This window comes from Pelodiscus sinensis, chromosome Z (assembly GCF_052426305.1).
Source record: "Pelodiscus sinensis isolate ZL-2025 chromosome Z, ASM5242630v1, whole genome shotgun sequence".
Classification (NCBI taxonomy): domain Eukaryota; kingdom Metazoa; phylum Chordata; order Testudines; family Trionychidae; genus Pelodiscus; species Pelodiscus sinensis.
In genome coordinates, this window is record NC_143085.1 from 2,019,838 (window position 1) to 2,047,167 (window position 27,330).

At 53.4% G+C, this 27,330-nt stretch overlaps 1 protein-coding gene across 3 annotated transcripts; it reads left to right on the top strand.

Moving 5' to 3' along the window:
- On the top strand, positions 1-26,457 carry LOC102444028 (uncharacterized). 3 transcript variants are annotated; one of them, XM_075917046.2, is made up of 16 exons: positions 1-129; positions 2,454-2,522; positions 2,657-2,839; positions 4,694-4,716; positions 6,268-6,386; positions 7,552-7,584; positions 10,503-10,579; positions 11,145-11,271; positions 12,826-12,942; positions 13,265-13,768; positions 15,959-16,072; positions 16,374-16,874; positions 18,981-19,094; positions 21,961-22,464; positions 23,211-23,324; positions 23,650-26,457. In XM_075917046.2, exons 1-16 carry the CDS (start codon positions 67-69, stop codon positions 24,240-24,242), a joined length of 3,255 nt encoding a protein of 1,084 aa, XP_075773161.2. In that variant the 5' UTR covers positions 1-66; the 3' UTR covers positions 24,243-26,457. The 3 variants fall into 3 exon arrangements, with proteins under 3 accessions (XP_075773161.2, XP_075773164.2, XP_075773162.2); XM_075917047.2 differs by having other exon boundaries at positions 2-129; positions 12,829-12,942; XM_075917049.2 differs by lacking the exons at positions 12,826-12,942; positions 13,265-13,768.
- The last annotated feature ends 873 nt before the right edge of the window (positions 26,458-27,330 follow it).

Consider the following 27,330-nt stretch of genomic DNA (forward strand, 5'->3'; position numbering starts at 1 on the left):
GCAGGGCCAGGCCCGGGGAGCGGCCGCCCCTTCCGGCCCCCCCCTCCCGGTGTGCGCGGCGGAGCCATGGCCGGGGCCGGGAGCCCGGCGCGGAGGCAGCCGCGGGCCTGGGGCCGGCGGGGCAGCGCGGTGGGCCGGGGGGCTGAGCGCAGGCTGGGCCCGGGAGCGGGGCGGGTGGGGGGCGGGGCGTGTCGCTGTGTGGGGCTCAGCCCTGATGGCGGGCTGGGGGGCAAACCCCTTGGGGAGCTTTGGGGTGCACTGGGGTGGGGGTCCAGCCTTGGGGACCTTTGGGGGTGCCGTGTGGGGCGGGAGTCAGCCTTGAGGAGCTCTGGGGGTGCAGTGTGGGGTGGGGAGGGTCAGCCTTGGGGAGCTCTGGGGGCAGGGAAGGTGGAGGGTCCAGCCTTGGGGACCTTTGGGGGTGCAGTGTGGGATGGGGGTCAGCCTTGGGGAGCTTTGAGGGTGCAGTGTGGGATGGGGGTCAGCCTTGGGAGCTTTGGGGATGGGGAAGATGGGGGTCCAGCCTTGAGGAGGTTTGGGGGTGCAGTGTGGGGTGGGGGTCAGCCTTGAGGAGCTCTGGGAGCGGGGATGATGGGGGGTCCAGCTTTGGGGAGCTTTGGGGGCCGGGAAGGTGGGGGGGGTCCTGCCTTGGGGAGCTTTGGGGGTGTAGTGTGAGGTGGGGGGTCAGCCTTCAGGAGCTTTGGGGGCCGGGATGGTGGGGGGTCCAGCCTTGGGGAGCTTTGGGGCTGCAGCGTGGGGTGGGGTTCAGCCTTGAGGAGCTTTGGGGGCCGGGATGGTGGGGGGTCAAGCCTTGGGGTTCTTTGCGGGCCGGGAAGATGGGGGGTCCAGCCTTGGGGAGCTTTGGGGGCCGGGAAGGTGGGGGGTCCAGCCTTGGGGAGCTCTGGGAGCAGGGAATATGGGGGGGTCCAACCTTGGGGAGCTTTGGGGATGGGGAAGATGGGGGGTCCAGCCCTTGGGGACCTTTGGGGGTGCAGTGTGGGGTGGGGGGTTAGCCTTGGGGAGCTCTGGGAGTGGAGAAGGTGTGGGGTCCAGCCCTTGAGGCACTCTGGGGGTGCAGTGTGGGGTGGGGGGTCAGCCTTGAGGAGCTTTGGGAGCGGGGAAGGTGGGGGGGGGTCCAGCCCTTGGGGAGCTTTGGGGGCGGGGAAGATGGGGGGTCCAGCCTTGGGGAGCTCTGGGAGCAGGGAATATGGGGGGGTCCAACCTTGGGGAGCTTTGGGGATGGGGAAGATGGGGGGTCCAGCCCTTGGGGACCTTTGGGGGTGCAGTGTGGGATGGGGGGTTAGCCTTGGGGAGCTCTGGGAGTGGAGAAGGTGTGGGGTCCAGCCCTTGAGGCACTCTGGGGGTGCAGTGTGGGGTGGGGGGTCAGCCTTGAGGAGCTTTGGGAGCGGGGAAGGTGGGGGGGGGTCCAGCCCTTGGGGAGCTTTGGGGGCGGGGAAGATGGGGGGGTCCAGCCCTTGGGGGAGCTTTGGGGGCGGGGAAGATGGTGGGTCCAGCCCTTGGGGAGCTTTGGGGGCGGGGAAGATGGTGGGTCCAGCCCTTGGGGAGCTTTGGGGGCGGGGAAGATGGTGGGTCCAGCCCTTGGGGAGCTTTGGGGGCGGGGAAGATGGGGGGGTCCAGCCTTTGGGGAGCTCTGGGGGCGGGGAAGATGGGGGGGTCCAGCCCTTGGGGAGCTTTGGGGGCGGGGAAGATGGTGGGTCCAGCCCTTGGGGAGCTTTGGGGGCGGGGAAGATGGTGGGTCCAGCCCTTGGGGAGCTTTGGGGGCGGGGAAGATGGGTGGGTCCAGCCTTTGGGGAGCTCTGGGGGCGGGGAAGATGGGGGGGTCCAGCCCTTGGGGAGCTTTGGGGGCGGGGTAGATGGGGGGGTCCAGCCCTTGGGGAGCTCTGGGGGCGGGGAAGATGGGGGGGTCCAGCCCTTGGGGAGCTTTGGGAGCGGGGAAGGTGGGGGGGGGTCCAGCCCTTGGGGAGCTCTGGGGGCCGGGAAGATGGGGGGGTCCAGCCCTTGGGGAGCTTTGGGGGCGGGGAAGATGGTGGGTCCAGCCCTTGGGGAGCTTTGGGGGCGGGGTAGATGGGGGGTCCAGCCCTTGGGGAGCTCTGGGGGCCGGGAAGATGGGGGGGTCCAGCCCTTGGGGAGCTCTGGGGGCCGGGAAGATGGGGGGGTCCAGCCCTTGGGGAGCTCTGGGGGTGCAGCCGGGGGGGTGGAGGAATGCCCAAAGTGCCACATTCAGGATGTGGGTACATCCGTGGGCCGCTCGGACGAGGGGATCCGGCTGCCTCCCCATCGCTTCCCCGGGGGGGGGGGGGTCCTGCCTGCTCCCCTTTGCCCTGGCACCTCTCGGAGGCGGGGGAGGCCGAACTCGACCTGGAAAACGGGACCTGTGCTCTGGCGTCTTTCGGGCAGGGTGCTAGTTGGTAACCCTCTCCCTTCGCTTCCTCCAGGAGGCGCCGGGCCAGCCCCGGGCCCCGCCGCGGCGAGAGAGAGAAGCAGCCGACGCGGAGGAGCTGCTGGTAGGTACCGGCAGCCGACCCCCCCGCCTCCCCCTCCCCCAAAGCTGGACCCCCATTTTCCCCACTGCGAGAGATCCCGCGTTCTGGCGAGCCCCCCGCCCTGGGCTGACGGGCCCGCTCCCCTGTGCTTGCAGAAAGAGACGGCGGCCGAGAGGCGGGCGCTGACCTGGGCGTGGAACGAGCTGCGGGCGTTTCTGGAGGCGCAGGAGCAGCTGCTGCTGTGCCGGCTGGAGGCGCTGGAGCGCGCCGTCGTGCGGAGGAGGGATGCGGCCGCCTGCAGTCCAACCTGGCCGGAGGAGACGGGCCCGCGGCCGCAGGTCACTGCCTTGATCGTTGTAGGAGCGTCTCCGTCTCAGACCCCGAAGCACTTGGCCAAAGGAGGAGCGGGTGACAAGGGAAAGCGAGGCACAGAGGGGGCAGACCGGTATCACCCAGTCCGTGTCAATGCCCCCCGCTGTGCGCAGCTCGAACCCACAACCTTGGGGTGCCCAGGTCAATGCCCTAACCCCTAGGCCAATGCCGAGACTGCGCCACCTCCCAACCTTCAGGGCGTCCAACCAACACAGGCTACAGAACCCATCAAAGGCAGGGGAGGTGGGGTAGACTCAGGGGTGGCCCGTGGCTGCCGTCGTCTTCAACGGTGCCCGCTGATGACGTCACCCCACTGACCGCCGTGGAGGCGGGGGCACCAATCGCACCTGGGTAGACTTAGCTCTGGGGTGGCCTAGTGGGTAGAGCAGCGGTTCCCAACCTTTTCCAGAGGAGGACCCCGTTGGACAATTGAGGAAGACTTGGTGACCCAAGGCAATTCAAAACCGGGGGGGGCGAGGGACGAGGAAAGGCAGAGCCCCCTGGGGAAACACGTGGCGACCCTTTTGAAATGAAATGGGGACCCATATTTGGGTCCCGACCCACAGGTTGAGAAACCCTGGGATAGAGTATTCACCTGGACAACACAAGGTGGTGTGGGTTAAGTCCTGGGAGCGACTGGACGACCAATACAGGCTGCCCCACAGATGGACCAGGCTACTGCATCAGTAAGACAGGATAAGGGACTTCCCAAAGGTGTGTGGGAGGGTAGACCCCGGAGTGGCCTATGACAGTGCCCCTCCACCCCTAGGGTATGTCTAGACTACAGGGTTTTGTCGACAGATACTGTCGACAAGTCTTCTGTCAACAAAGAGAGTCTAGACTACATCCAGTTCTGTTGACAAAGCGTCTAGACGACATCCAGTTCTGTCGACAAATCTTCTGTCGACAAAGAGCGTCTAGACTACATCCAGTTCTGTTGACAAAGCGTCTAGACGACATCCAGTTCTGTCGACAAATCTTCTGTCGACAAAGAGCGTCTAGACTCCATCCTGTTCTGTCGACAAAGCAAGCCGCTTTGTCGACATAACAGTGTGGATGCAAAGGACAGTGTAGATACAATAACGCCTTCTGTCGACGGAACTCTGTCGATAAAAGGCGTTATTCCTTGTCGAATGAGGTTTACATACGTCGACAAAACTTCTGAGTTTTGTCGACGTTATGTCGACATAACTCAAAGGCAGTGTGGACGCAGGTGTAGTTTTGTCGACAAAAGTCCACTTTTGTCGACAAAACCCTGTAGTCTAGGGTATGTCTAGACTACAGGGTTTTGTCAACAGAAGTTTTGTCAACAGATACAGTCGACAAAGCTTCTGTTGACAAAGAGCGTCTAGACTACATCCAGTTCTGCTGACAAAGCAAGCTGCTTTGTCGACATTACAGTGTGGACGCAAAGGACAGTGTAGATGCAATAATGCCTTCTGTCGACAGAACTCTGTCGATAAAAGGCGTTATTCCTCGTAGAATGAGGTTTACATACGTCGACAAAACTGCTGAGTGCTGTGGACGTTATGTCGACATAACTCAAAGGCAGTGTGGACGCAGGTATAGTTTTGTCGACAAAAGTCCACTGCATGGTGCCCCAACGCCCCGAATGAAAGCCAGAGAGAGGGGTTTAACGGGGCAGGCGGCCCTCGTCATGGGAATTTCACCCTCTAGGCCGATGCGTTTTTCCTTCCGGTAAAAGGCCTGGGCAGAAACTTTCCCCAGTCGCAGCGTCCGAGCAGGGGATCAAACACCCAAAACTCCAGCGAAGACCGCCTGGGCATCCCTTCTGATTGCATCTTTTTTCTTCCTCTCAGGGTGCCGGAAGCACCGGGAACGGGTAAGTTCCTGACTCCATTTCTCGCCTCTTCCTGCTCGGTAACGCTTTAGGCCAGGGACGTCAAATTTCGATTAAGTAGCTCATCGAAGAGTCGGTGTGTTCCAGTGTGGCGCGAGGCGGGCGGAGGTGTTCCAAGGAGAATAACGCAATTCCCCTTAAAGGCACAGGCGACTTTTTTTTTTTTTTTGGCTCAATAACTTTGAGCGATTTGCGCCGACTGTTCGATAAGCCAATAAGGGCGCTGCCGCCTTTGAAGTGTAGCAACTGCCCCGGGGCTGTTGCTACAGTTCAAAGGCGAAAGCGTTGCAGGAAGCACGGGGCCAATGGGGGGCTCAGTGCTCCCTGCGGTGTTTCAATGCGGCAGAATTACATGGAGCCTGGGGTCAGTGAGGGAGTTCCCAGGTGACACTGAGCTCCATGCGGCACCCCTCCTTGCTGCCTCTTTTAATGGAATCCACACGCGATCCCTCTCCTGTCCCCCATTTCCAAACAAACAGAGGTTAAGGACACCATTCCTCAGCTAATGGCCATTGATGGACTTCACCACCATGTATCTAGCTCTTTTTTGAACCCTGTTCAAGTCCTAGTCTTCACCACATCCTCCGGCGAGGAGTTCCACAGGTTGACTGTGCACTGCATGCAGAAAAGCGTCCTTTTGTTCCTCTGAAACCTGCTTGTTTAGCTAGCTCCTTTTTGAACCCTGGTTGAAATCCTGGCCTTCACCACATCCTGTGGCGAGGAGTTCCACAGGTTGGCTGTGCGCTGTGTGAAGAAAAACTTCCTTTGGTTTGTTTGAAACCTCCTATTCATTTCATTGGGTGAGCCCTCGTTCTTATGTTGTGGGAACAAGTCAATAACTTTTCCACACCTGTCGTGATTTTACAGATCTCTATCCTATCCCCCCCTTAGTTTCCTCTAAGCTGAAAAGTCCCCGTCCTTTTAATCTCTCTTCCTATGGGACCCGTTCCAAACCCTCAAATCATTTTTGTTGCCTTTTTCTGAACTTTTCCCTCTAGGGCAGTGTTTCTTAAACTGTGTTCTGTGGCACATCCGTGTGCCGCGAGGCAGTCAGAGGTGTTCCACGGAGAACAACAGAGTTCAAAATGGCCGCTTTTAAAGGGGCAGGTGACTTTTTTTTTTTCTGCTCAATAATTTTCCCCTGACCTTTTTTTTTCTTCCGCTCACAAAAAAGTCCTTGGTGTTCCTCATAAAAAAAATTATTTGGTGTTCCTCGGTCTTGAAAAGTTTAACACTGCTCTAGGGAGAGAAGACCAGAGGAGAGCTACAAAGGGAGGCTATGTAGTACTGATTGTGACAATTAAGGATTTAACGAGTAATAGTAACTCAAAAGTGTGTTTCCTGTACCAAAAATGTCCCAGAGAACGCTCCCGACCTGTCTCCGTTAGTCCTCACGTCCCGTCTTTCTCAGCCCATGGAGAACACAGGGCGGAGGGGAGGGGACTTGTCCGAACAGCGATCATCTTCGGCTACGTGCTCTCATCCAGGCGATCGGGGGTGGGGCCTGTTTCTCACCCCTCCTCCTTTCCTTAGCCGGAAGGACGAGAGGCCGTCTCGGCAACCGGAGCCGGCCTTTGCGGAGCTGGAGAGGAGACTCCGTGATTTCTGTCTGAAAAGTGCTGTCCTGCAGGAGGTGCTACTGGGATTCAAAGGCAAGCGGGCGTAGGAGGAGCGGAGCGGGTGTTTGGGGGGAAAATCGAGCGGGCGTCTGGAGGGAAGGCGAGTGGGCGTCTGGGGGGGAAGCAAGCGGGCGTCTGGGGGGAAATTGAGTAGGCGTCTGGGGGGAGGAGAGAGGGGGCCGGGGGGAGAAGCAAGTGGGCATCTGGGGAGAAATCAAGCAGACGTTGGGGGAGGCGAGCGGGCATCTGGGGGGAGGCGAGCGGGCGTCTGGCTGGGGAGGCGAGCGGGCGTCTGGCTGGGGAGGCGAGCGGGCGTCTACGGGGGAGGTGAGCGGGCGTCTGGCTGGGGAGGTGAGCGGGCGTCTGGCTGGGGAGGTGAGCGGGCGTCTGGCTGGGGAGGGGAGCGGGAGTCTACGGGGGAGGCGAGTGGGCGTCTGGCTGGGGAGGCGAGCGGGCGTCTGGCTGGGGAGGCGAGCGGGCGTCTGACGGGGAGGTGAGCGGGCGTCTACGGGGGAGGCGAGCGGGCGTCTACGGGGGAGGTGAGCGGGCGTCTGGCGGGGGAGGCGAGCGGGCGTCTACGGGGGAGGTGAGCGGGCGTCTGGCGGGGGAGGCGAGCGGGCGTCTGACAGGGAGGTGAGCGGGCATCTACGGGGGAGGCGAGCGGGCGTCTGACAGGGAGGTGAGCGGGCGTCTACGGGGGAGGCGAGCGGGCGTCTGGCTGGGGAGGCGAGTGGGCGTCTGGCTGGGGAGGCGAGTGGGCGTCTACGGGGGAGGCGAGCGGGCATCTGGCGGGAAGGGGAGCAGGTGCCCGGGGAGAGAGACGAGTGAGTGTCTGGCAGGGAGGCGAGGGGGCGTCTGGGGGGGAAATCAAGTGGGCGCGTGGGGGGGGAGGTGAGTGGCATCTGGCAGGGAGGCGAGGGGGCGACTGGGGGGGAGGCGAGGGGGCATTCGGGAGTCTGTCCCCTCTAGTTTGTCTGACGCTCTCCCTCGGGAGGAGTCAGGAATCTAGTGATCTCAGAGCCCAGCCGAGGGAGTCGCCCTCCCCCCTGGGAACACCCGTGGGGCTGCCTGCCAGCGACTGAGTTACCACCCTCGGGTTGTGTCCCCAGCTCCTAGTTCAGAGCAGTGACTGCCATAAGCACTGAGCACAGCCCCACGAACCCGAATTCTCACCTCTCCCGTCCTCTCCTTCCCCCAGAGATGCTGCGGCTGGAGCTGGGGGGCGACCCAGGTACGTTGGTCTCTGATGGGCTGTGTGGAGGTGTCACTCCAATAGCCATGTTCTCCCCCGGGAAGCAGGGAGATCGCCTCATTCACACCTCCGGCCTCATCAGCCTCATTCACACCTCTGGCCGCATTGGATGGGGAGTCAAAGACGTCCTGAAGGGGGCGCACGAGCATAGGACAAAGTGAAACAGCCTCGCACTACCGGGAATGATCGAACGAGGCACATGGGGGCAGCCCAGCCGAGGACCGAGGTGGGGGCGGAGCCTGGAGGCGGGGGTGGAGCCTGGAGGCGGGGGCGGAGCCTGGAGTCGACCTGGAATGAATGAGAAATAGGGTTGGGCTCCCGGGACCAGACTGGCTGCGTACAGGAAGAGCCCTCGATTGCACATAGAGTCATTTTGAGTGAGACGGGAGCGGCTCACTTTTCTCAATGGTGATCTTGTTTTAATTGTCCAATCCCAGGGAGGGAAGAGACCTCAGGAGGTCATCAGGTCCAGCCCCCTGCCCAAGGCAGGACCAATCCTAACTCAATCAACCCAGCCAGGGCTTTGTCCAGCCGAGACGTAAACAGGTGGAGGTGTTCCAAGGAGAATAACACAATTCCCCTTAAAGGCACAGGCGACTTTTTTTTTTTTTGGCTCAATAACGTTGAGCGATTTGCGCTGACTGTTCGATAAGCCAATAAGGGCACCGCCACGTTTGAAGTATAGCAACTGCCCCGAGGCGTCAAGCCGGGTCTTCAAAACCTCTAGGGTTGGAGATTCCATCCCCTCCCTAGGGAACCCATCCCAGGGCTTCCCCGCCCGCCTCGGGAAATCGTTCTTCCTCATCTCCAACCTAGACCTCTCCCACTGCAACTTGAGACCATCGCTCCTTGTTCTGCCACAGAGAATAGCCTCGCTTCTTCCTCCCTTCAAGGAGTTGACGGTTGCTCTCAAATCCCCCCTCACTCTTCTCTTCTGTAGACTGAACAAGCCCAAATCTCTCAGCCTCGCCTCACAGGTCATGCGCTCCAGCCCCCGAATCATTTTGGTCGCCCTCCGTTGGACCCTCTCCAATGCGTCCACGTCCTTTCTGTAACGAGGGGCCCAGAACTGGACGTAATACTCCAGATGTGGCCTCCCCAGAGCCGACTAACGGGGAAAAATCACTTCTCTGGATCTGCCGGCAATTCTCCTCCTAACGCAACCTAATATGCCGTTCGCCTTCTTGGCTACAAGGGCACCCTGTTGACTCATCTCCAGCTTCTCATCCACTGTCACCCCCAGGTCCTTTTCTGCTGAACTGCTACTTAGCTGGTTGGTCCCCAGCCTGTAACAATGCTTGGGATTCTTCCGTCCCAAGGGCAATCCCGTCCGTTTCCTGGGAAAGTAAGACTCAACCGAGGCTCAAGGCGGAGGCTGTATTGCTTGGAGACGTGTGTCTCGAGGCTGCCAGAGAACAGTTAATCTTGACGTTTAAAAGAGGCAAGGGAGCGGGAGGAGGCGTCTTTGCTTCGGATCAGAACACCGCTGATACGGTCTCATGTCAGAGCTTGAGAAATTCATGATGGTATATCCCTATTGGCTATGACTGGGAAGCGGTTGAACCTCCCTAATCCAGACTTCCCTCATCCAGCAACACCTCTGGTCCGGCATCATAAGGAAAACGGGCAGGAGTGTTGCAAAAACAGGGAAAAACAGAGCCTGGAAGCATAGGGGAACAGACACCAGGTGCCCCTCGAAAATCTTTTCCTTCCTTCAGGATCCCAGCTGTGAACTCAGGCAGCTTACAGCTGTGCACACCGGCCCCTTTCCTAGCTGGGTTTTGTCCTGGCCGGGTTTTCTCCTGGCCAGAGAGACTGAACCCTCCACCAGGGGTCAGTAGAGATGAGGACGAAGCTCCAAAGTGGCACGAACGCTTAGGATAGTGAAACATCCATGATCCGATGGATCTTAAAGGGGCCATGCTGTTTTTTTTTTTTTTTTTTTTTTTGCTTTCTTTTTTTTCCTCAACAAGTCCCTCCGGCAGAGGGAAGGGAGAGAGAAATAGGAGAAAAGCGGAGAGAGAAGCTACAAGCTCCCAGATCTGCTCCGATCCAGTCACTGTTTTTGTAGATTTTGCCTCGTCTGTCCCTCTGCCTAGATCACACCCTGCAGGGGCAACGTGTTGCCCTCGGGGGCCAGGCCGGGTTTGACAGGCTTTCGGTGGGTGTACCTCTGGGGGGAAGGGTCAGGGCTGTCCGGCAACGCAACAACGGGGTGTTTTGCCTGTAGAGGAGACCTTTGACTTGCGACCACCCGAGTTGCGATCCCCCGCACTTACAACCAATTTGGAAATGCGGAAGGGGCTGGAAACCCCTGACTTACGTCCTCGGTCCACATTTACGACAGTGCCCGGCGCCTATCGTAAATGCGAGTTCAAGTTCCGACCCCCCACTTGCGACGCTTCCCACGGAACCCATCACATCGCAAGTCCTACGGGCCAGAGGTGGGACGTGCTGGTAGGGTTGCCAGGTGTCCGGTATTGACCCGGACAGTCCAGTATTTTCGCCTCCTGTCTGGTAAAAAAAAATCCAGAAAATACCCAACATCGAAAATGTCCGGTATTTTCTGATTTTTTTTCCCGGCCAGGAGGCAAAAATCCCAGGTGCTTACCTAGTTCTGCTGGCAGCCTGTTAGGACCAAAATGCCTCAAAAGCATTTCTTAAAGGGGCCATGCTGTTTTTTTTTTTTTTGGTTTGGTTTTTGCTTAATAGCTCTTAGGGTCCTTTTTTTTCCCCTCAACTTTGGTCTCTTCCTTTTTTTTCTCAACAGAATTTTTTTCCCGTGTTTTTTTTGGGAGTGGAGGGGTGGGAAAGATGTTCGGTTAAACCATCTAGCAGCCCTGTGTGCTGGGAAAGTAACTAAAGCTGGTTCTGAAATCTCTCCGATTCCCCGACAGGCTGTGGCGCCACTTCCACGCCTTGCTCCGGCTGGGACCAGCCTCCCCGGGGATGGAGAAGGGAAACAGCTGCGCAGGTAGGGACTGAGAGAGCGAAGTTGGTGATCCCCTCTGGCCTGATTGGGGTAGTAAACACAGAGAGGCGGGAACTTCCCAAGACTTTTGTCTGGAGGTGGAAGCGGGCAGGAAACCCGCAGGGGGAAGAAAAGCTTGTTTAACCTGAGCTCGGATTCTAAAGGAACAGACGCCGGGCACACGAGGAAGGAAAACGCCCTATTTATGGGACAGGAAACACCACGCTTCTCAGACGGAGCAGCAGAAATTCCCTGGCAGCCAGTGCTCAAGCCAGAACCTACGAACCGGAGGCTCCTATGAGATACGAAGGGGGCTGCCCCACACATCCGGATTCTCAATCTCCAGCACCAGCCTCTTGCTTGTAGATGTGGGAAGCATCGAATCGTAGAACCCTAAGGCTGGAGGAGACCTCTGGAGGTCATCAAGTTTAGCATGAGAATATATTGCTCTCCACTGCTTCCTGGGTGGGATGCACGGGTCTCTCTCCCCTCCTCCAGTGTCTTCGGAATGGGATGTGGGTTATGGCTGGGGCAGCAGGGGCTGAATGGGGCGCTCTTGCTCTTTCAGAGGCTTGTGGCCTTCGAGGAGGTGGCCGTGTATTTCACCAAGGAAGAGTGGGCTTTGCTGGACCCTTCTCAGAGAGCTGTCTACTGGGACATCATGCAGGAGAACTACGAGAACGTGACCTCGCTGGGTAAGGATTCCTGCCCCTCGGTTACTAAAAGGGGAGATGACGAGTTAGGCTATATCTAGACTAGTGTTTCTTAAACTGTGTTCTGTGGCACACCGGTGTGCCACGGAGAACAATAGAGTTAAAAATGGCTGCCTTTAAAGGGACAGGCGACTTTTTTTTTTTGGCTCAACAAAAAGTCGTTGGTGTTCCTCATAAAAAAATATATATATTGTTTGGTGTTCCTCTGTCTTAACAAGTTGAAGAAACACGGGTCTAGGCTAGGTTCTGTTGGCGAAAGAGGGTATGCAAATTCCGTGGGTATTTGCATATCTTCTTCCCATTTCACTTTCGAAAGAGGAAACAAAAAACAGGACTATGTAACACTTTAAAGACTAACAAGATGGTTTCTTAGGTGATGAGCATCTTTCGAAAGTGAAAGCCGTCTGGATGTGGGGTTTTTTCCCCTTTTTCAAAAAAAAAAAAACGCTCTTTCTTAAAAAAAAGGAGGTTGATGCGGTTTTTTCGAAAAAGGTTTTTTTTTCCCGAAAAGACCGTGTCCAGACTACTTTCACTTTTGAAAAATCCTCTTTTGAAAGCGAGATTGGAAGAAGATATGCAAATGCCCGCAGAATTTGCATATCCTCTTTTTAAAAAAAACAAACGTGATTTATATGTGCCCTTAAAGTCCATGTCACCTTCATAATGCGACCTACGGCAGCTGGTGACACGGCACTGTCAGGAGGCAACCTTGGTCCTTCAAGGTTCACCAGCACCTCTCTTCGAGTCACGGTCACAGCTGTGCAAAGTTGCTCCCACTCATTTTCCCGCCGTCCACTTACAGCGACAGCTGACTCCTTGCGTGAGATCTATGGTGGCATTCCAGTCTGCGGGACGCAACACAAGCATGGGTTTGTTTTAGTCCTTCCTCATAGCTGTTAAAGATTCAGGAATTAAAAGAACGCCCAGAAGTGACTTTCCGTGGTGGGCAACCTCTGGCCCGTTGGGGCTCTCTGCGTGGCCCATGACACAGTTTGTTTACGGTTGTCCACGTGCAAGGTGGCCACGTGCTGATGGACTTGATGACTCCTGAGGTCTCTTCCAGCTCTAGGATTCTAAAATGCTGAATCACAGAGTGAGCCTGCTCGGCTTTGGCACCTGGATGGGATACCTGGGGAAACAGGGAACAGAAATCAGGAACGTTTCGGAAAGTCCATCTTGGAGGGACCCAGAGCAGCAGGACACGACCCTTCCCTCTGAGACTCCAACCAGAAGACTGCCCCTCTTCCAGGACCCCTCAGACAGACATGTTGCCTCTCCTCCTTCGGCAAAACGGTCATTTGACCTCCACCCCTTTCCTTGCTTCAACACGATGCAGCCGGTTGGCCCCTGGGGAGACTTTCTTTCCCCCTGCCTATCAGTTCCCAGGTCACAGGCATCGGCAAAACATCCGGCACCTTAGAGCACCTGGGGGGCTCACCCCAAAATTTCAGTGCTTTAAAATGAGGAGGGGTTCAAAAATGCCGTGTCCTCATGAGAAATGCCCCGTGCATTCACTCTTGTTTACTTTGCTCCAAGCAGGGTTACCACTGTCCACACCGGAAGTGACGCCCCAGCTGGAAGGAGGCGAAGAGCTGTGGGTCTCCGATCTCCAGGGCTCGGAGGGAAGAGAGATCCCGAGAGGAACCTACACAGGTGAGGAGCCATGCGACCCACTCGGATGCTGTCTGTGCCTGAAAGAAACAGCTGGGATTCCCTGCCACGGTCTTGCTAGCTCTCTGAGTTCTGGATTGTCCTCCAACCTATGTCATGTGTATTGCTCATGGCTTCCAACCTATCCTGAGTGATGTGTAGCAATAGTTCCTTCCTAACCTGTGTTATTCTGAGCATTGGAGTGGAGATGGAATTGATCTCTTCTCATTCCACTCCTGATATTTCTCCCACCTCTCTACCGTGGTTTTCTCTGCCCTTCTTCTCCCCCGTTCCTGTTTCTGAGGTTTCTCTCTCTCTGTCTCAGGAGATGACGGGAAGTTGAATGAGAACGAGGAGCAGAGTCCAGAGCAGGAGAATACTGAGCACTTGGCATCGCCCGGGGGATTGTCACAAAGAACAAATTGGGATGTATCCAGAAGTCGTGAGGAGAGACAGCAGGGAAACCAGCTGGGCGAGAAAGTCTGTAAATCCGTTAAGTGTGAGGAAAATCATACGGCCCTCCAGGAAACCACTGTCCAGCAGAGAATCCAAATGAGAAAGGGCAAACACATCTGCTCAGAGTGTGGGAGAAACTTCAGCAGACGCTCGCACCTTATTCACCATCAGCGAATCCACACAGGAGAGAGACCCTACGAATGCTGCGAGTGTGAGAAAAACTTCACCCGGCGCTCAGACCTCCTTAGACACCAGAAAACCCACACGGACGAGAGCCCCTATGAATGTTGTGAGTGCGGCAAAGCCTTCATTTACTGCTCCGACCTGCGGCGACATCAGAGGATCCACCGAAGACAAAGGCCGTATGATTGCTGTGAGTGCGGGAAAAGCTTCCGTCTGGGGTCGCACTTTATCGTCAGAGAATCCACCATAAAATCCTTGTCTAGGGCTGGCAAAACATTCATTTTTTTTCTTGAATATTTGTGCTACTTCCAACATGCGGCTTTTTCAGCTGTTAGTGCCGTTCACGTCCTTGTGGCCTCCGCTGCCACAGGCCAGTTGTCCAGTTCTCCTTTTGCACTGAGTCCTCCTTGTTTGACACCTGAAGCCAGAGCTGGTGTTAGGGGTGGACAAACCGGACGATCGTCCGGGGTCGCCATTTTCAAGAGGCCACCGACAGAGCTGGTATTAGGGACCACATTTTGGCTTGATCTCCCAAATCCTCCCCTCAGATTGCCTTGGTTACTCCCCGACCTTTTGTTGTGTTTTATTTGCTTGACAAATTTTTGTCCGGTATTTTTTTTTTAAACCATCTGGTAACCCTACGGGCGAGCCGGGCGGTCACCCAGGGCCGCCCGTTGGTTAGGACCGACCCTACCTGGAGCATATTGGTAAACAAACACTTTGTAAGCACCTGGAGTATACTTGTGTTACGAATAGTTAGTATGGGTTTGTCAAGAACAAATCATGCCAAACCAACCTGACTTCGTACTTTGAGAGATTTATTGGCATACGGAATTACAGTGGATTTATTGTGTTTTTATTCTAGTACAGCCTTTGACACATTCCCACCTGTTGTTCTCGTAGGGAAATAGATCTGGATGACACTATTATAATGCGGTCGCAAAACTGGTGGAAAGACCACACACAGTCTAAATCTGCAGCAAGGAAATTTAGGTTAGATATGAAGGAAAAGCTTGGAACGACAAGGGTGGTTTAGCTCTGGGATGAGATTCGGAATGAGGTTATGAAATCCCTACCCAAATACTATAAAGGACTCACTGGGTGTGTCCAGACTACAGGGTTTTGTCGACAAAAGTGGACTTTTGTCGACAAAACTATACCTGCGTCCACACTGCCTTTGAGTTACGTCGACATAACGTCGACAAAACTCAGCAGTTTTGTCGACATACGTAAACCTCATTCTACGAGGAATAACGCCTTTTGTTGACAGAGTTCTGTCGATAGACGGCATTATTGCATCTACACTGTCCTTTGTGTCCACACTGTTATGTCGACAAAGCGGCTTGCTTTGTCGACAGAACTGGATGTAGTCTAGACGCTCTTTGTCGACAGAAGCTTCGTCGACAGTATGGGTACGTATGACTACAGGGACAGTATGACTACAGGGTTTTGTCGACAGAAGCTTTGTCGACAGATACTGTCGACAAAGCTTCTGTCGACAAAGAGCATCTAGACTACATCCAGTTCTGTCGACAAAGCAAGCCGCTTTGTCGACATAACAGTGTGGACGCAAAGGACAGTGTAGATGCAATAATGCCTTCTGGCGACAGAACTCTGTCAACAAAAGGCGTTATTCCTCGTAGAATGAGGTTTACATACGTCGACAAAACTGCTGAGTTTTGTCGACGTTATGTCAACATAACTCAGCGGCAGTGTGAACGCAGGTATAGTTTTGTCGACAAAAGTCCACTTTTGTCGACAAAACCCTGTAGTCTAGACACACCCCCTGGGTCTATTTGTTCCTGCTTCAGTGTCCGGGCGGGGTCCAGCGATGTTCTAGCGCTTTGTTTGGGTGGGTCTGTCACTCTGAAGCCATCACCATACACTGGGGGGACATTCACACTTCTTTCCATGACGCCGGACTTGCTATATTCCTTAGCTGCTTAGCATCTGCTTTCCTGATATCTAACCCCCCTGATGTTCCATGCACGATGATATCCCCACTCCTTCCTATTCCTTGCTTTGCTTAGTCCTGCCGGCCATTTTTGGCAGCCTCAGTTTCCCTCTGACTGTTTCATTACTCTTGGGTCTCTGTCAGTAGAAAGCAGTTCCAAGGTGATTCCCTCTTGGCTTTCTGTGACGTGGAGTGACTTCCCCTGGGTTTTCAGAGCCCTTTTGAGCAGCAGTGTCTGGCTATGTGTTTGCCAGCAGAGCGGTAGATATTTAATGCCCTTATACGCAGAATATCCAGCACCTCAGAGCATCCAGAGAGGTAGCCGCCGAATTTCGGTATTTTAAAACGAACGGAGGTTTAAAATAAGGCCGTGTCCTCGTGAGAAATGCCCCATGCATTCACTCTTGTTTACTTTGCTCTGAGCAGGGTTACCACTGTCCACACCTGAAGTGATGCCCCAGCTGGAAGGAGGCGAAGAGTTGTGGGTATCAGCTCTCCAAGGCTCGGAGGGAAGAGAGATCCTGAGAGGAACCTACACAGGTGAGGAGCCATACGACCCACTCGGATGCTGTCTGTGCCTGAAGGAAACAGTCGGGATTCCCTGCCAAGGTCTTGCGAGCTCTCTGAGTTCCGGATTGTCCCCTAGCCTATGACCTCCGGGTAGGTAGCGTCATGGCTTCCGACCTATCCTGAGCGACATGTGGCAACCTAACTTCCCTTATTCTGAGCGTTGGGGTCCCTCTTCTGAGCCGTTTCCTGATATTTCCCTCACCTCTCCAGCTCTCTACCCTGGTTTTCTCCGCCCTTTTCTGCTTCTGAGGTTTCTCTCTCCATGTCTCAGGAGATGACAGGAAGATGAATGAGAACGAGGAGCAAAATCCACAGCAGGACGGTGCCGAGCACATGGAGCCAGATGAGGGATTGTCGCAAAGACCTAAGGGAGACGTGTCCAGGAGTCGTGAGGAGAGACAGCAGGGAAACCCGCCAGGGGAAAACGTGGATAAATCCAAGTATGAGGAAAATTACAAGCACCTCCAGGAAACCACAGCCCAGCAGAGTATCTTCACAGGAAAGGGCAAACACATCTGCTTAGAGTGCGGGAAAAACTTCAATCGACGCTCCCACCTTATTCACCATCAGCGGATCCACACGGGAGAGAGACCCTACGAATGCTGCGAGTGTGAGAAAAACTTCACCCGGCGCTCAGACCTCCTTAGACACCAGAAAACGCACACTGACGAGAGCCCCTATGAATGTTGTGAGTGTGGCAAAGCCTTCATTTACTGCTCCGACCTGCGGCGACATCAGAGGATCCATATGGGTCAGAGACCCTATGAATGCTGTGAGTGTGAGAAAAGCTTCCATTAGATTGCCTATCTCCTAGAACTGGAAGGGACCTTGAAAGGTCAACGAGTCCAGTCCCCTGCCTTCTCAGCAGGACCAAGTACCATCCCTGACGAATTTTTGCCTCAAATCCCTAAATGGCCTCCGCAAGGATTGAACTCACAGCCCTGGGTTTAGCAGGCCAATGTTCAAACCACTGAGCTATCCTTCCCCCCTAAAGTTGCACTTTATTTGTAATCAGAGAAACCCCCCAGACGCCTTCCGACCCCATCCTGTTCCTCGCCCCGACTGCACCAGGGATGACAGGACAGCATGTCCCAGGCACTGTAAGAGCTCATTCTGTCGGTACGGAGGGTCAGAAGTGGAGGAGCCGGGGACTCGCTGCCCCTGCTCACCGGGCTGCCTGGGACGTGGGCTGTCTGACGGTGCGTCAGGGAACCCCCCGACCCTGCACCCCCAGTCGCAGCAAGATGTGACTCTGCCAGCCAGTAGAATAGGGAGGGTTTATTGCGTCTCAGAGATCCAGCATAGCGTGGGCACGATGGGGACATAGGAGTCAGGACAGACAGTCTTAGACCTCTTGAGGGGCACACAGGGAAACCCCTACTGCTCGACTTCGTCTGTTCTCTTTGGCTACGTCTACACTGGCACCCTTTTCCGGAAATGCTTAAAACGGAACAGTTTTCCGTTATAAGTATTTCGGGAAAAAGCACGTCTACATTGGCAGGATGCTTTTCCAGAAAAGCACTTTTTCCGGAAAAGCATCCATGGCCAATGTAGAGGCGCTTTTCCGCAAAAAAGCCCCGATCGTCATTTTCGCGATCGGGGCTTTTTTTGCAGAAAAGACTACTGGGCTGTCTACACTGGCCCTTTTCCGGAACAGTTTTTCCGGAAAAGGACTTTTGCCCGAACGGGAGCAGCAGAAGGGGACGAACCATGGCCCGCAGGCCATATCTGTCTGGCTGCCAAGCAGGAAGCAGGATCTGGAAAGCTTTGCCGGGAAGAGCCAGCCAGTGACGTAGTGGGGGGTTGTCCACTTGTGTGGCCCTGGGTCCACTCTGGTTTTGCAGGTGTTGATTGCCGTGTTGTGCTGTGTGTGACCTCTACTGCCCTATGCTACTCTGCAGAGACTCTGTGTGTGCCTGTGTGCACTGCCCAGCAGAGGGTGGTCCCTGAGGACAGGCACGTAGGCCATGGCCTAGCCACTTTGCACTTGGCCAGGGGAAGGAGTATGAATAAAGGAAGGGGTGTGGCTACCTGGGGGGAGTGAGTAATTGGTGATGGAGAGACGGGGGCAGTCTTGGCTGGGCAAACATAATGGTTGTGTCTACACTGGGCCACTTATTCCGGAAAAGCAGCCTCTTTTCCGGAATAACTTGCCAGCTATCTACACTGGCCACTTGCTTTTCCGGAAAAGCAATGACGATCTACTGTAAAATTGTCAGTGTTTTTCTGGAAAAACTATGCTGCTCCCGTTCGGGCAAACGTCCTTTTATTATAGAATCCTAGAACACTAGAACTGGAATGGACCTCGAGAGGTCATCGAGTACAGTCCCCTGCCCTCATGGCAGGACCAAGCACCGTCTAGACCATCCCTGGTAGATGTCTACAGAATCCTAGCACACTAGAACTGGAAGAGACCTTAAGAGGTCATCGAGTCCAGTCCCCTGTCCTCATGGCAAGACCCAGTACTGTCTAGACCATCCCTGATAGATGTCTATCTAACCTGCTCTGATATCCCCATTGCTTCCAGTTCCTTGCTCTGCTTAGTCCTGCCAGCCATGCTCATCAGCCTCAGTTTCCCTCTGGCTGTTTCGTTACCGTTGAGTCTCTGTCCGTAGGAAGCAGTTCCAAGGTTATTCCTTTGTCTATGATGTGGAGTGACTTTCCCTGGTTTTAGGAGCTCCTTTCAGTGGGAATGTCTGGCCGTGCATTCACCAGTAGAGCGGGTTAGGGTTATACACAGAATGTCATGCACCTCAGAGCATCTAGAGAGGTAGCTGCTGAATTTCGGTGTTTTAAAATGAACAGAGGTTTAAAAAAAGGCCATGCTCTCATGAGAAAAGCCCCATGAATTCACCCTTGTTTACTTTGCTCTGAACAGGGTTACCACTGCCCACACCTGAAGTGATGCCCCAGCTGGAAGGTGGCGAAGAGCTGTGGGTCTCAGCTCTCCAGGGCTTAGAGGGAAGAGAGATCCTGAGAGGAACCTGCACAGGTGACGAGCCATTCGACGCACTTGGATGCTGTCTGTGCCTGATGGAAACAGCCGGGATTCCCTGCTGAGGCCTTGCGAGCTCTCTTAGTTCCGGATTGTCCCCCAGCAGGTGTCATGTCCTCAGGGCAGATATCACTCACGACTTTCTACCCATCCTGAGCGACTTCGCAATAGCTGCCTTCCTAGCTTGTGTCGTTATTCTGAGTGTTGGGATGGGAGATGGAGACGGAATTGATCCTCTCTTCTCTTCTGTCGGAGGCAGAGTTCGCGGAAATTAATTTCCTGATATTTCCCCATTTTCCAGCACTTATGGGCTACCTCTAGACTGGCATGATTTTCCGGAAATGCTTTTAACGGAAAAGTTTTCCGTTAAAAGCATTTTCGGAACAGAGCGTCTAGATTGGCACGGACGCTTTTCCGCAAAAGCACTTTTTGCGGAAAAGCATCCATGTTAATCTACACGCGCTTTTGGGCAAAAAAGCCCCGATCGCCATTTTCACCATCAGGGCTTTTTTGCGCAAAACAAATCTGAGCTGTCTACACTGGCCCTTTTGCGCAAAACTTTTGCACAAAAGGACTTTTGCCCGAACGGGAGCAGCATCGTATTTCCGCAAAAACACTGACAATCTTACATGAGATCATCAGTGCTCTTGTGGAAATTCAAGTGGCCAGTGTAGACAGCTGGCAAGTTTTTCTGGAAAAGCGGCTGATTTTCTGGAAAAACTGGCCAGTCTAGACACAGCCATGCTGTTTTCCTCTCTTCTTTTGTATTTAGGTTCTCTTATGTGCACACTGTAGGGTACCCCAGTTGTACCCTTCCATGCGCTCGCGAAGCCCCTCCCCCCGCAGCTCGTGAAGCTGCCTCCGCACCTCTGAAAACGGCCTCGCCTCCCAGTTCTCTGTTCCGGAGCAGGGGAGCTGTCCGGTGCGGACATTAAAAATGATGTCCTCAAGATGGTGTCAACCAGCAGGAGCCTGATGTGGCCAAAAAGCCTCTAAATGCATTTCTTTTTGCTTTTTGCGTTGGATCCGCTGATATCTTGGCTTTTTGTCTGGAATAGGTTGGCCACTCTTGTTCTCTAAATTGACAGTGACTAAAACAGAACACACACACACTCAGCATACAATACCCACCACTCCCGTTAAGGAACTTTTGCTTGTGTCCATGCTGGATCTGGTTGTCAGAGACTCCTCCTGCACAATGTAATTGGCCGGTCTGATCTTGGACTATGTCCCGAACTTAGGTTTCAAAGAAGTTCATTTTGGACCCCAGTGTATATAGTTTAACTTGAGAGCTCCGTGGCTTTACCTTAACCAAAATACCACAAGCCACTATTTTTAATGATCCTAGCTCATTACAAAATAATCATAGAATCTTTGGCTGTGTCTAGACTACATGCCTCTGTCGGCAGAGGCATGTAGATTAGACAGATCGGCAGAGGGAAATGAAGCCGCGATTTAAATAATCGCGGCTTCATTTCAATTTAAATGGCTGCCCCACTCTGCCGATCAGCTGTTTGTCGGCAGAGCGGGGCAGTCTAGACGTTCCCCTGTTGACCGAAAACCCTTTTGTCGACCGCCCCGGTAAACCTCATCCCACGAGGCATAACGGGGCAGTCGATTTCTGTCGACAGGGGAACGTCTAGACTGCCCCGCTCTGCCGACAAACAGCTGATCGGCAGAGCGGGGCAGCCATTTAAATTTAAATGAAGCCGCGATTATTTAAATCACGGCTTCATTTCCCTCTGCCGATCTGTCTATTCTACATGCTTCTGCCAACAGAGGCATGTAGTCTAGACACAGCCATAGAGCTGGAAGAGACCTCAGAAGGTCATCAAGTCCACCCCCCTGCCCAAGACAGGACCAACCCCAAATAAATCAACCCAGTCAGGGCTTTATCAAGCCGAGACTTAAAAACCTCTAGTGATGGAGATTCCATCTCCCTAGGTAACCGATTCCAGTGCTTCACCACCCTCCTAGTGAAATAGTTTTTGTGTGTTCACCCATCATAGCCCACCACTTTAGTTAATTTAAATTTTGCAATGGTAATTATGGAAGAGACAGAAAATAACAAAGAATCCGACAGAAACTAGACAGATAAACAATCTAGAAATAGGGACCATGAAGGCAAAACGATAAAGAAGTAGAGATTTCATAGTCACAAGAGTTAAGTGATTCCTTACTCCACGGGTGGCCAAACTGTTTAACAAATAGAGCTGAAGCAGTGGCGGAAAAAATGCGAAGACCCGCACCAGAACTGTCGAGCAAAAAAAGAGAAAGCCCCCCAGAATTGTCAAGCAAAAAAAGGAAAAACCCCCAGAATTGTTAAGCAAAAGACAAAAAGAAAAGCCCCCTGCCCTCACCAGGATTGTCAAGCAAAAAAAAAAAAGCTGCCCCTTTAAGCAACAAGCTTAGGCTTTTTGGCCATCTCAGGCTCCCATTGACAGCCGCCATTTTGGGCACCATTTTGAATTGCCACCCCAGTGAGGGTTGGAGGGAGCTGGAGGCGGAGGCGGTTGTGTGTGTGTGTGGGGGGGGGGGGTGTGCAGGAGCGGTTTCGTGAGCCACGCTTTTGGGGGAGAAGAGCCACATGTGGCTCTTGAACCGCATGTTGGCCACCCCTGACTTACTCGATAGAATGCTATCAAACCAAGATTTTTAAAAATATTTTAAGATCTGTCTATCTGCGGATAGCCTGTATTATCAGGGCAGGAGCGTCTTCTTAACAGCCTGATATTACATTGGTTTGATATAATTTAGAGGGAATGCGGGATGTATTTTGGTGCTTTTTAGCTTCTGGCTGCCACTGTCCTAATGTGGCTGCAGAAAACGGCCTTGGAGCATACAGTTTATCTCTCTGCCTCAGGGGATGATGGGAAGGTGAATGAGAATGAGGAGCAGAATCCACAGCAGGAGGATGCTGAGCACATGGAACCACATGGGGGATTGTCACCAAGAACAACGGGGGATATATCCAGGAGTTGTGAGGAGAGACTGCAGGGAAACCAGCCAGGGGAGAACGTGGGTAGATCCATCAAGTGTGAGGAAAATCACAAGGACCTCCCGGAAAACACAACCCAGCAGACTATCCTCACAGGAAAGGGCAAACACACATGTTCAGAGTGTGGGAGAAACTTCAGCAGACGCTCACACCTAATTCACCATCAGCGGATCCACACGGGAGAACGACCCTACGAATGCTGCGAGTGTGAGAAAAACTTCACCCGGCGCTCAGACCTCCTTAGACACCAGAAAACGCACACGGACGAGAGCCCCTATGAATGTTGTGAGTGCGGCAAAGCCTTCATTTACTGCTCCGACCTGCGGCGACATCAGAGGATCCACAGAAGACAAAGGCCCTATGAATGCTGTGAGTGCGGGAAAAGTTTCCGTCTGGGGTCGCACTTTGTCGTCCTCATGCCTTCCTATTTCTTACCGTGTTCAGCTTGGCTTTCTGTAACATGGAGTGACTTTCCCTGGGTTTTAGGAGCCCCTTTGAGCAGCAGTGTCTGGCTACGTGCGCACCAACAGAGTGATGGATTCTTAATCCCCTTATCTGCAGAATGTCTGGCATCTTAGAACTCCTGGCTGCGTCTAGATTGGCATGATTTTTCGGAAACGCTTTTAACGGAACAGAGCATCTAGATTGGCACGGATGCTTTTCCTCAAAAGCACTTTTTGCGGAAAAGCGTCTGTGCCAATCTAGACACTCTTTTCCACAAAAAAGTCCCGATCGCCATTTTTGCGATCGGGGCTTTTTTGCGGAAAACAAATCTAAGCTGTCTACACTGGCCCTTTTGCGCAAAAGCTTTGCATAAAAGGGACTTTTGCCTGAACGGGAGCAAAATAGTATTTGCACAAGAAGCACTGATTTCTTACAGTAGGAAGTCAGTGCTTTTGCAGAAATTCAACGGCCAGTGTAGACAGCTGGCAAGTTTTTCCGGAAAAGCGACTGATTTTTCTGGAAAAACTGGCCAGTCTAGATACAGCCCTGGAGAGCTTACCCCAGAATTTCAGTGCTTTAAAATGAGCACGGGTTAAAAAAAAGGCTGATCTCTTGTTAGAAATGCTCCATGGTTTCATACAATCTCATGTTTTTTTCTTTCCTCTGTGCAGGGTTACCAGTGTCCAGACCTGAAGAGATGCCCCAGCTAGAAGGAGGGGAAGAGCTGTGGGTCTCCGATCTCCAGGGCCTGGAGGGAAGAGAGATCCTGAGAGGAACCTACACAGGTGAGGAGCCATTCAACCAACTTGGATGCTGTCTGTGCCTGAAAGAAACAGCTGGGATTCCCTGCCAAGGTCTTGCGAGCGCTCTGAGTTCTGGATTATCCCCCAAACCATGTCATGTCCTCAGGGCAGGTATTGCTCATGGCTTCCTACCCAACCCCCCTTATTCAAAGCATTGGAATGGGATATAGAGACAGAATTGCTCCCCTCTTTTCATTCATTTCCTGATATTTTCCCACCTCTCCAGCTCTCTACCCTGATTTCCTCTGCCCTTTCTCCCCCCCCCCTCCATTCCTGCTTCTGAGTTTTCTCTCTTTGTGTATCTCAGGAGATGATGGAAAGGTGAATGAGAATGAGGAGCAGAATCCACAGCTGGAGGATCCTGAGCGCATGGAATCGCACGGGGCATTGTCACAAAGAATACATGGGGATGTGTCTAGGAGTTATGAAGAGAGACAGCAGGAAAACCAGCCAGGGGAAAAAGTATATAAATCTATCAAGTGTGAGGAAAATCACAAGGACCTCCAGGAAAGCACAGCCCAGCAGAGAATCTTCCTGGGAAAGAGGAAACACACATGCCCTGAGTGTGGGAAAAACTTCAGGAGTCGCTCTCACCTTATTAACCATGAGCGAATCCACACGGGAGAGAGACCCTATGAATGCTGCGAGTGTGGGAAAAACTTCATTCGGCGCTCACACCTTAGTAGGCACAAGAGGATCCACACGGGGGAGCGACCCTACGAATGTGAGTGTGGGAAAACTTTCGTTTACTGCTCCGACCTGCGGCGACATCAGAGGATTCATACTGGACAAAGACCCTACGAATGCCGTGAGTGCGGAAAAAGCTTCCATCAGGGGTCGCACCTTATTTATCATCAGCGAGTCCATAAGGGAGATAAGCACCTTAAAATCCTCGTGTAGGAGTGGCAAAAATATATTTTTTCTTGAATATTTTTAGTACTTCTGAAGTGTGGCCTTTAAGGCTATTAGTGCCATGTACGTCATTGTGGACTCTGCTCCCCACGGTCAGTTATCCAGTTCTCCTTTTGCACGTAGCCTTTCTTTGGAGTGAATCCTGAAGACCTTTGCTAACAACTGCTTTGTTTTGAGACATTGGCATACGAGTCCCATTTAAGGAATGCACATCAGATCTAGGTGGGGAAAACATGAATCATATCAGTGAGCTACATTGTGGTAAAAACCTTCCTGGCTCTGTCTCCATGAGCATTTTTTGTAGTTAGCCAACTCAACCGCAGCTCTGTTTTCTGCACTGATGTGGCCCAAGTACCTAGTCCGGGTTAGCGAGCATGTTTTCCTTCAACCTGTCCTAATCGCCTCTACTTTTCCTAGTCTAGACAAACCATTGTCATGATGTTAAAATGTGTGTAAATAACACAGTTCAATGATAATGAGATAGCACTTAATGTAGCAGGTTTCATGGAACAAAGGACAACGCAACGGGAAAATCTTCAGTCCTAATTCTGTCATTAGATGTAACCTGTTGTAGAATCTCATTCTGTCTGAAACTGAAAATGCCTTATTCCTCTGTCAGCAAGGCCAGATTTCCAATTCAGCACAGTGGGCGTGTTTATAAGGGCACCAGCATCTTAAGGGCAGGTTGCCAAGTATGCAATTTTCTAGCCCAAATGGACTATAGCTGTTACTTCCCAGGGTTTTTAGCAGTTGTGAGTTGTGGTATTTTGGGCTATTCTACTACCACTCGTGACAGTGTTTGGGAGTTCTTGAAAGGGAGGAAGCCTCCTGATCTTCCTCACCCCCTGCTAAGTTGCCCCACACACCGCTTGTCTCTCGTGCTCCCTTCCCTTAGATGATGTTTGCAGCAAGCAGAGAATTCTTGTCTTGAGAGAGGCAGAAAATGTGCTGCAATTTTGCCTTTTGCCTTCTGGAGCCACAACGGCCTCTGGAGTAGCCTGAGCTGGCTGAAGCTGACGTATCAGGCAGGTGGCGGCAAACAGCAGATGGGCGGTAGGTGCGTTTTTTTCCTCAAGTGAATAGTTGCAGCCACCTCCTTGGAGGCAGGTTAGGAGGCAGAGTGTGCCACACGGGGTTACTGTGGGTGACAAGGCCACATGGGAAGGCAAGAGGGGGTGCTGAAGATGCTGTGCCTATGGCAGTGATGTGCAACCAGTGGGTTGTGACCCCCAAGGGGGTTGCGGATGTCTTCCCGTGGGGTCACAGCGCTTAGATCTGGCCAACCGGGGACTGGGCCCGGCCGTTGGTGGCTGCGCGGCACTTGGATCTGGCCAGCTGTGGGTTGGGCCCGGCAGTTGGCTGTCCCCGTGGTGCAGCACCTAGATCTGGCCAGCCGGGGACTGGGCCCGGCAGTTGGCGGCCCCCGCAGCGCGGAGTCTCAGATCAAAAAAGGTTGCACACCACTGTCCTAGGGCATGTAAGATGTAAATCCAGCCCTCTGTGTTAGATATAGGTTATTCTCGATCCAGAAGACTCTTTTGGTAGTTCTGATTTATCAAGACTTTGAATCAGTAATTACCAATTACTCAAAGAGTCATTTCTTCTGTTTCTGTCCCCCACCCTACCCTCGAAGATGACATGGGGAAAGTTCAAACATACCTCAGTCAATTGGAGAGAATATTTTTAGGTAGGGGATATGCTACCGAGGTTTTAAATCTCTAGTCTGAGATGGTGAACATCAACGCACCCTACATTGTGCAATTAATTGCAATAATGGGATATAATCACAGTGTTGTTCAGTGATTGAAGTCAGTATTATCTCAGATACTGTGGAATTCTCTGTCTGCACTAAGGGACTTGAAACTAGGCAAAATGCCCATGTATTTGGTTCCCCACATAGTTGTAACCCAGGCTGTCCAAGAAGATGTCGCCTACTTAGTCCTAATATTTGGGAAAATCTGGCGTTAGCTGTGCCAGAGGAAATAGAAGTGGAGGAAATAGAATTGGTGTTTTTGTTGAATCCACCCTTTGTAATGCTGCAAATGGGTATAAAATGAAATCAATATTGCATGTGAAACAGTTGAGGAATGATAACTCTTCTTGAATAGTAACCAGCCCCTTGTACCGTCTGGTGATTCTCATCCAGTCCTGGGTCTACTTTCTAATTCAGACCTTTGCTACCAGATTAAAGAACTAAACTAGACATGTTTGAGTTTCCTCACGAGCACTGCTGAGATTGTGGGTGGTTTGGTAAAGGGTTCTACTCCACAGACATGTAAATTTGCCCTCATTGAGAGCAATGCTTGGCAAGCACTCAGAACCAGCAAGGCACCTGGTTGCTGGCTGTCACCGCAGAGATGAAAGCGGGGGGTTGGAACTCAGGCGGTCGCAAGTCAGGGGCCTCCGTATCAGCACATGGCACCACACACAATCTCCAGTACCGCAGAAGACAAAGAGCGTGGGGTGCTTCCTCTGTCAGGACACCCGAAGCCTGGCTTGCAAGTCCTGCAGCTGTAGGCTCTGGCCATTCCTAAGGAGCTGTCGAGTCCAGCATGGGTGGGCCTCCCCAGTGGTAGAGGAAATGGAGGCAGAAAACTTGGACCTCCCTTCCACACCAGATGTGTTCAAAGTGGCTCGGAACTTGCTCCCTATGATACCGTGCCCATGCCTGATGTCCTGTGCCCTGGCACCGCAGCCTTGGCACTGACTACTGTGACACCGATGGCGGCATCAGCTGCTGCAGCACTGTTGCCAGTTCCTGCGATGGCACTGATGCACCAGGCTCCGTGGCAGTGGTGATGAGCCATTGTTCCTCCTCACTGTGGCACCGTAGGGTCCCTGGCACTGTAGGGCTCTGCCCACCCTGGTCCGTGGCAGAATCCTTTTTAGAGTCGGAGGATTGCCCCACCTCCTGCACCAATCCTGGAACACCACTCTGCAGACTATGCCGTGCCAGTGTCATGTCCTCTCCCGTGGCCCTTCTAGAATGCAGTGGGCCTACCTAGACTGCGTGGGCCTACCACCAGGTACCAGGGCTAAGCTCCAGGGCAGCCTGTGTGTCCTTAGTGCCCCTAGG

What these genes read in the sequence shown, in the direction of transcription:
- LOC102444028 (XM_075917046.2), top strand. Translation starts at nt 67, where the DNA reads ATGGCCGGGGCCGGGAGCCCGGCGCGGAGGCAGCCGCGGGCCTGGGGC. An exon ending in GGTGCTACTGGGATTCAAAG is followed by an intron (nt 6,387 to 7,551) that starts GCAAGCGGGCGT and finishes TCCTTCCCCCAG; the next exon opens with AGATGCTGCGGCTGGAGCTG. An exon ending in CCTGAGAGGAACCTACACAG is followed by an intron (nt 16,073 to 16,373) that starts GTGAGGAGCCAT and finishes TCCATGTCTCAG; the next exon opens with GAGATGACAGGAAGATGAAT.